The 7955-nt window shown below is 42.6% G+C and overlaps 1 protein-coding gene across 1 annotated transcript; it reads right to left on the bottom strand.

The window, feature by feature from the left end:
• Positions 1–250: 250 nt before the first annotated feature.
• Positions 251–1976, bottom strand: LOC114785217 (histone-lysine N-methyltransferase, H3 lysine-79 specific-like). The gene has a single exon (XM_028971114.1). The coding sequence runs from the start codon at positions 1358–1360 to the stop codon at positions 251–253; it is 1110 nt and encodes a 369-aa protein (XP_028826947.1). The 5' UTR covers positions 1361–1976.
• Between the last annotated feature and the right edge of the window lie 5979 nt (positions 1977–7955).

Below are 7955 nucleotides of genomic sequence, written 5' to 3'. Positions count from 1 at the left end.
AGATATTTATTTATTTATATAATTTTATTTATTTGCTTGTTTTTCTTTCGTCTCTCCGTCTTTTTTTTTCTTTTATCTTTGACCTTGTGTTTGTTTAAGTACTATTATTATTAATATCGTACCAATCAATATGGCAGTTTGAAAAAAAAAAAAAAAAAAAGACAGAGACTTCATTCATTTTTTGTTTGTAGAATTTTTACTTACACAATTTTTATATTCATCTCTACAGACACATTTTTAAATCATCCCTTCACACCTGATCCCTTCTCCATCCCTTCATGTCCGGCTCCGTGCTGATGTTCATCCTTCTCCATCTGGTTCTTTGCTGTTTCCTCCTTCCATCTTCTTCTCTGTGAGGAGCCTGTCTCGGCCCAGGCCTGTGCTTGTATTCATTTCCTTTCTTCACGTTTCTTTGTGAAGCTTCTAGAAGACGCTCTAGTTCTATTTTCCTTTCTGCTGTCTTCTCCTTTTCCCCAGACAGTTCCTTCTCCCTTTTGAGGAGGATCTTCAAGATTTCCTCAATCTCATTACTCTCAGTTGTTTGATTTATGTTCTGGAAACGTTTTTCCAGTTCGTTCTTGGTAGCCGTTTCTTTGAGGAGCACTTTATCAAGTTCTTCTCGTCCTTTGCGCTCATGGTCTCTTTCGGCTCTCATCATTTCAAGTTCCTGTTTTATTGGCTGGAGTGTCTCTTCTTTGAGACTTTCTTTACTCTTCAGCTGTTCGTGGGACTTTTTTTTGGTCTCCAGGAGAAGCCTCTCTGCCTCTTCCATGTGTTCTTTTTCTGCTTCAAGCTCTCTTTCAGCTTCCTCCCTTCTCCTCTGCTCATTTTCTATTTCCCTTCTTAACTCGTCCGTCTCCTTCTTCTCTTTTTGCAGCATCTCTTCATAAAGAGCCTCTTCACTCTTCTTCTCTATTTCATCATAGAAACGCCTTTCTGCTTCTTCTCTGTTGTGTCTCTCCGTGCTCAGCTGTCTTTGGAGATCCTCATATCGCAAACATTCACGGTCTCTTGCTGCTTCCAGTTCTGCTGTTTTTTCTCGCTGAAGGACCTGAATGGAAAGGTCTCTATCTTTCAGTCGCTTCAGGTCTCCAACAAGAGCCAGATTGTCCTCACGCGCCTCATGAAGAGCCATCCTCAGTTTATCATTAGAGGTCCTCAGCATCTGCTCCTTTTCTGCATAGTGATCCTTGTCCTGGAACGTCTCCATCACCTCCTCGAGTCTGTGGATCTGTTCTGTCAACGCCTCCATCTGACCATTCTGAACTGATTTCAGGCCGGTCATGTTGGGCTCAACAGGAACCTTCTTTTTGCAGAAAGGACGCCTGATCCGTCTAACAAACTTCTTCCACTGTTTCATTTCAGTAGTTCTGTACTGAACTCTGAAATGATCATTTCTTGTCGGTTCATCACTTAAATAGAGAAATGCTGATGACGTCACTCTTTTTTTCAATCAGATTAAAGAACAAGACCTTAGGAACAATGTGATTGGCTGATTTCATTGAGTAATTCACACTTAAGAACTAGAGCGCAGAAAGAATGTGATTAGCTGGTTTCATTCAGCTGATTATACTAAAGAACAAGAGCTCATGTAACCTGTAGTCCCTGGACTTGTCTCTTCCAGGTACTCTGCGTTGTGATCGTATAGTAAGAGACAGGACACCGAACGGTTGCAACTGACGTCTTACTGAAACAAACAAAATATGGGTTGTGGGTGCAGAGCGTCTCACACTGGGCTCCTCTGAATAAATATGAAAGGCGCTCGGTGAACGAGGTGCAGCACATGTTCCAAGCGCTAACCATTAGCGCGTATGCTAGCGCCCAAATAAAACTGTCTAACTCAATTACTAACACTCCCGATCCATCACTACCGATCTAATATACTTCAAATGGGCAATATACTGCATGGTGAAAATGAAGTTTGGTCCCAAACCGGATTTATTCACTTTTTCCAAACCCAGCGTGGCACGACTAACCTACCTCGTAAAGGTAAGAAAGTGTCTGACCGGAGCACGCATGCGCACGCAGGTACCCACGTAATCAGCACAATAATGCGCGCTCGCACACACACCCAGAACCAAAAGGCAGGAGATATAAAAAAACATATTATAGAACCAAATAAAATGCACATAACAGAAAAAAAACACAAAATACCAGAGGTTGCATGTTTTGGTGAAATGCAGTTTCATGCACACTCGAGTCATAACCCACTAAACCATCCATACAGTCTGACATGTTCATACATTACCTCTAGACCAGGTCATCCAAAAAGAAATCACTTCTTTGTTCAATTAGAAAACTATCCATTAGGCGGATTTGAAGGATAAGGACGGTTGATCGGGCCTCCAACCCTTCAAGAACTTAAAGGTGCGGCCTACACCCCCATAACATCTGGTCTCTCCAAATACAGACTGATAAAGTGCAAACCGGTTATATTCCACCATCACACAAAATAACTGTAAAACCTTTCTAGGTCACAAATTAGGAATTGTTTAGTGGTAAAAGACCCCACCCAACAATTGCCTGTTGACTTTTTTTAACCATTCTCCCTGCTCTCCCATGGCTTGTGAAACAGGCACTTCTGCTGCACAGTCTTCACAATCTTCAGAATTTGTATCAGACAGCTCCCATAACGATGTCCGTGCTTGAGAAGATTCCTCGTCCAAACTACTAAGCTCACTTAATTCTTCACCCTCTCTGAGATCATCATCACTGAATGAATCCTCCTGTGATTGACTTTGCAGTGTATTTCTCACTGGGAGGAAAGTTACATCCAACAGAAAGGTTTCCGTGCACAACCTTGCATTGCCCCGTAGCATTCCTGATCTGAGCTAGAAGGTTGTACACCACAGATTCCCACTTGTCAGCCAGTGGGCTGCCCCTGTCTCTTTGTTGGCCAGTAGAACCCGATCTCCAACTTGAAGAGAGGTTCCTTTGACCTTCTTATTGTACTGACGAGCCTGGCGTTCCTGTTCCTTGCTTGGGTGTTGCTGAGCGTTTCTGGCAGCTTCAGACAGATATGTCAGAAGAGTCCTGGAATAACTGCTGAAATCTCCCACAACAGGATCTTGCACAAAAGTCTTACATACAATGTCCACCAGGAGCGTCGGGACACGGCCAAACATCGGGTAAAATGGCGCAAATCCTGCAGTCTCGTGAACTGTGGCATTGTAAGCAAAGGTCAGTGTCTGAAGTTGTTGTGGCCACTCCTGTTTGGCTCTCAGAGGGAGAGCTCGCAACATATTCCCGAGTGTGCGATTCAATCTCTCGGGGCCCCCGTTGGAGATAGCTGAATCTCGAAGTAGATGATCCTCCAGGTCCCGCAAGGTGAGTGAGTGTTGAATCTGTTGAACTCGTTGGATCAAGTGAGCGGCTCTGTTCGCTGCATTACTCTCCCAGTCACAGTGATTGGCCAAAGCTGCTTGAACCTCGGATGTTCTGTAAGAGCTCCCCTATCCCTCAGTAAGATCTGACTGCTGAATCACCTGAATTTGCTGTTGGAGGCCAGATCTGAAAGTACTTCTTGTACTTCTTCAGTCACAGCACCTTCAGCTTAATAGGGCTGTCGTAGGGCTCCCGAATAATGCGGGTACTGATGGAAAGTGGAAAAAGATCACGGTTGAGAGCATATGCCACTATGTTCTTAGGGCCCGGTATGTGTTTCAAATCAAAGGTATATGATGAGTGTTGAAACCCACTTCTGCTCATAAGCATCTACCTTAGGTGTAGTCAGTATATGGGTAAGCGGGTTGTTATCGGTCCATACAGTAAAATCATGCCCCTTCAACCAATGACTGAATTTCTCTGTGATACTCCATTTCAGAGCCATAAATTCGAGCCGATCGGCAGGACGTTCTCTCTCAGCCTTTGTCTGCTCAGCGCTCCTTCTTCAGTGGGGGCAAAAACGTGAAGGAACAATGTGATTGGCTGAGTAATTCACGCTAAAGAACTAGAGCTCAGAAAGAATGTGATTAGCTGGTTTCATTCAGTTGATTATGCTAAAGATTAAGAACTCAGAAACATTGTGATTTCATCCAGCCATCACATTTTTTTTTTTTTTTTTTAAGATGCTAGTACGGGGGATATGCAACAGGGAACCCCGTTGTAGGAAAGAGCCTGTACGGCATAGAGCTGGAAAATTCCCTCGTTCACTGTATAGTAATGTATATTAATGGCAAAATAACTATTACTACATAGTCACTCTCATTATCCTGAATCTTTTAGTCCTGTTACGCTGCCAAACTGCCATGCGGAGTCTGCCTATAGAGTCAGAATCATTAAATAATCAGAAAATTTAAGAATTAGAATCAGAAAACGTTATTAATCCCTCAGGAAATTAGTCAGGAGTGAATGTTTATGACAATTGGCTATTGAGGAAGTCATTTTTCGCTCAGCCAATTAGGAATTAAGCTTTTTACTGACCAATAAAAAATAAGTAGGCGGGACTAACCAACATTACCATTTAAAGTGTTGTTGTTTTTCTATTCTCCCGCCTCGGGGTGGCGCTGTCCGTACGTTCCGGCCTCGTCTTTTTTTATCTGCAGAAGCAGCAAAATCTGCTCTTTGTCGTTTATAATTTTGCTTATGAAATTTCTAGCAGCCGGTGATCCGATGCAGGGGAGTAAAACCCGGGCGTCGCTGGAGGATCCTGAAGGTCCCTGAATTCCTGACAGAACAGTGATCAGGATGGATGGAGGGGCTGCAGATGCTGGTATTCTTCACAATTAGTTCATCACCTTCTACTGACGCCGTTTATTAAATTCCTGAGCTTTTTGGTGCTAATTAGACAGTTTGAAATACAATCTTATGTCATAAAACATGAATGCTTTCTAAATGCATTTTTATTACCGAAATATTATTGTGACAGATGTAAAACTGTGTATTGCATTAAAACCACACAACACGCATTAAAACCACACAACACGTCTAATTTATTTATGTCAAGTAAAATAAATGAAATAAAAGATCACGTTGACTCTGTGTGGTCAGTGTGAGTTGCACCAGTTCCAGATCCTGCAGAGTTTGGTGCTGAAGCTGAAGGAAGGAGATGCAGAGTCGGGCCGAATGCTGACCGTCCTGGCGGAGACCAACAGGTTCCTGAAGCTGCAGCTGGAGAACAGGGACAGCCGACTCGCCACGGCCAATCAGGTGGCCAGATCAGGAGTCAGGACCTGTTCAGTGAGTAATATTATCTATTATTGCTCCATTTTGCACAGGAGTATTTGCACTATTTAATAAAAAAAAAAGACTTTGCATCCAATACAGAACAACGGAACAAAAAAATAGATTTTTTTATACAACTTGTACACTCAATAAACCATTCAGCTAAGTTGAACCTAACAGTATTTAAAACGAATCACAGAAGCTAAAGCACACTGGCTGCCACGCCTTCAATACAAATGGGCCAATTGGACACCAGTGCAAGTTTGTTTATTTTTTATACATTTTATTATATGACCATTTGTACTGCATTATTAAATGATATGTAACGTTTCTCTTATGTCAGACCAGGTGTTTCAGATGTGTGATGCTTAAGACAGTCAGACAGACTTCATTCATTTTTTATGTGTAGATTTTTTTTTTTTTACACAATTTTTTATATTCATCTCTACAGAAACATTTTTAAAATCACCCCTTCACACCCGAACCCTTTCTCCTTCTCTTCACGTCCGCATGGCTCTGTAGGATTGTCACACCTCCCCAATGAACATGTCTGTTTTTTTGCTTTTTTCTCCTTCCATCTTCTTCTCTGTGAGGAGCCTGTCTCGGCCCAGTCCTGTGCTTGTTTTCATTTCCTTTCTTCACGTTTCTTTGTGAAGCTTCTAGAAGACGCTCTAGTTCTATTTTCCTTTCTACTGTCTTCTCCTTTTCCCCAGACAGTTCCTTCTCCCTTTTGAGGAGGATCTCCAGGATTTCCTCAATCTCATTACTCTCAGCTGTATCATTTATGTTCCGGAAACGTTTTTCCAGTTCGTTCTTGGTAGCCGTTTATTTGAGGAGCACTTCATCAGGTTCTTCTCGTCCTTTGCGCTCATGGTCTCTTTCAGCTCTCATCATTTCAAGCTCCTGTTTTATTGGCTGGAGTGTCTCTTCGTTGAGACTTTCTTTGCTCTCCAGCTGTTCGTGGGACTTTTTCTTGGTCTCCAGGAGAAGCCTCTCTGCCTCTTCCATGTGTTCTTTTTCTGCTTCAAGCTCTCTTTCAGCTTCCTCTCTTCTCCTCTGTTCATTTTCTATTTCCCTTCTTAACTCGTCCATCTCCTCCTCCTCTTTCTGCAGCATCTCTTCATAAAGAGCCTCTTCACTCTACTTCTCCATCTGCTTACTAGTCTCTACTTCATCAGAGAAACGCCTTTCTGCTTCTTCTCTGTCTTGTCTCTCCATGCTCAGCTGTCTTTGGAGATCCTCATATCGCAGACGTTCACGGTCTCTTGCCGCTTCCAGTTCTGCTGTTTTTTCTCGCCGAAGGACCTGAATGGAAAGGTCTCTATCTTTCAGGCGCTTCAGGTCTCCAGCAAGAGCCAGATTGTTCTCACGCGCCTCATGAAGAGCCATCTTCAGTTTATCATTAGAGGCCCTCAGCATCTGCTCCTTTTCTGCATAGTGATCCTTGTCCTGGAACTTCTCCATCACCTCCTCGAGGTTGTGGATCTGTTCTATCAACGCCTCCATCTGACCATTCTGAACTGATTTCAGGCCGGTCATGTTGGGCTCAACAGGAACCTTCTTTTTGCAGAAGGGACGCCTGATCCGTCTAACAAACTTCTTCCACTGCTTCATTTCTGTAGCTCTGTACTTAACTCTCGAAAATCTGAAATGATTTGTTTCTTGTCAGTTCACCACTTAAAGAGAGAAATGTTGATGACGTCACTCTTTTTTTTCAATCAGATTAAAGAACAAGACCTTAGGAACAATGTGATTGGCTGATTTCATTCAGCTGATTATGCTAAAGAACAAGAGCTCATTGTGATTTCATCCAGCCACATTTCGTTTTTTTTTTTTTTTTTTGGAAGATGCTAGTGCGAGATTGGGGGATATGCAATTGGGAACTAAATTTCTAGCAGCCAGTGATGCGATGCAGGGGAGTAAAACCCGGGCGTCGCTGGAGGATCCTGAAGGTCCTTTTTTGTGCTATTTAGTCTGTTTGAAATGCCACGTTATGTCATAAAACATGAATGCTTTCTAAATGCATTTTTATTACAGAAATATTATTGTGACAGATGTAAAACTGTGTGTTGTCACATTAAAAGTCTAATTTATTTATGTAAAGTAAAATAAATGAAATAAAAGCTCACGTTGACTCTGTGTGAGTTGCACCTGTTCCAGATCCTGCAGAGTTTGGAGACCAACAGGTTCCTGAAGCTGCAGCTGGAGGACAGGGACAGCCGACTCACCACGGCCAATCAAGTGGCCAGATCAGGAGTCAGTGTGGAGGAAAAATGTATGACCTGAACTCACGTGTTATTTGACCACAACCGTACGTCATGAAACAATCAGAAGACAACTGTGTATCTTATGTCTGACCTTGTTGACGCAAAAGCTGAACATAAGATGATAAGGGGAAAGTTTTGTGACCTTGATGGGTGCCGCTGTCCTACCCTGCTTCACCCACAGTGGTATAAATATGCTTGTGAACTTACTAACGGGTGGGAGTTCTTCTTGCGAATAACTTTTTTGTTGTCTGGGGACACGAGTCCGGTGAGCTACAATATTCCACCTCTCAAACATTTAATTAAAACTGTAGAATCTAGAAGATTAAGAAATCCAAAACCAAATATTTGCTTTATTCTGTGGTCAACTGAATTGATCCAAGTGAGGGGGTGTCACTTTTCTTATTTGAAAACAGTACCCTGGCTCTGGGGGGCAAGAACAGGTTTAAAGTCCCGTGAGCCAAAAACGATCTTGGAGATCAAGTGTGAAATAAGGGTGTGAGAAAAGAGCGGGATTTCCGTGAATCA

The sequence above is a fragment of the Denticeps clupeoides genome, chromosome 3 (genome assembly GCF_900700375.1).
Source record: "Denticeps clupeoides chromosome 3, fDenClu1.1, whole genome shotgun sequence".
NCBI lineage: Eukaryota > Metazoa > Chordata > Actinopteri > Clupeiformes > Denticipitidae > Denticeps > Denticeps clupeoides.
This window is presented reverse-complemented; position numbering and strand designations above follow the sequence as displayed.

Excerpts from the sequence above, each read along its gene's own strand:
- LOC114785217 (XM_028971114.1), bottom strand. The coding sequence starts at position 1,360 with ATGAAACAGTGGAAGAAGTTTGTTAGACGGATCAGGCGTCCTTTCTGC.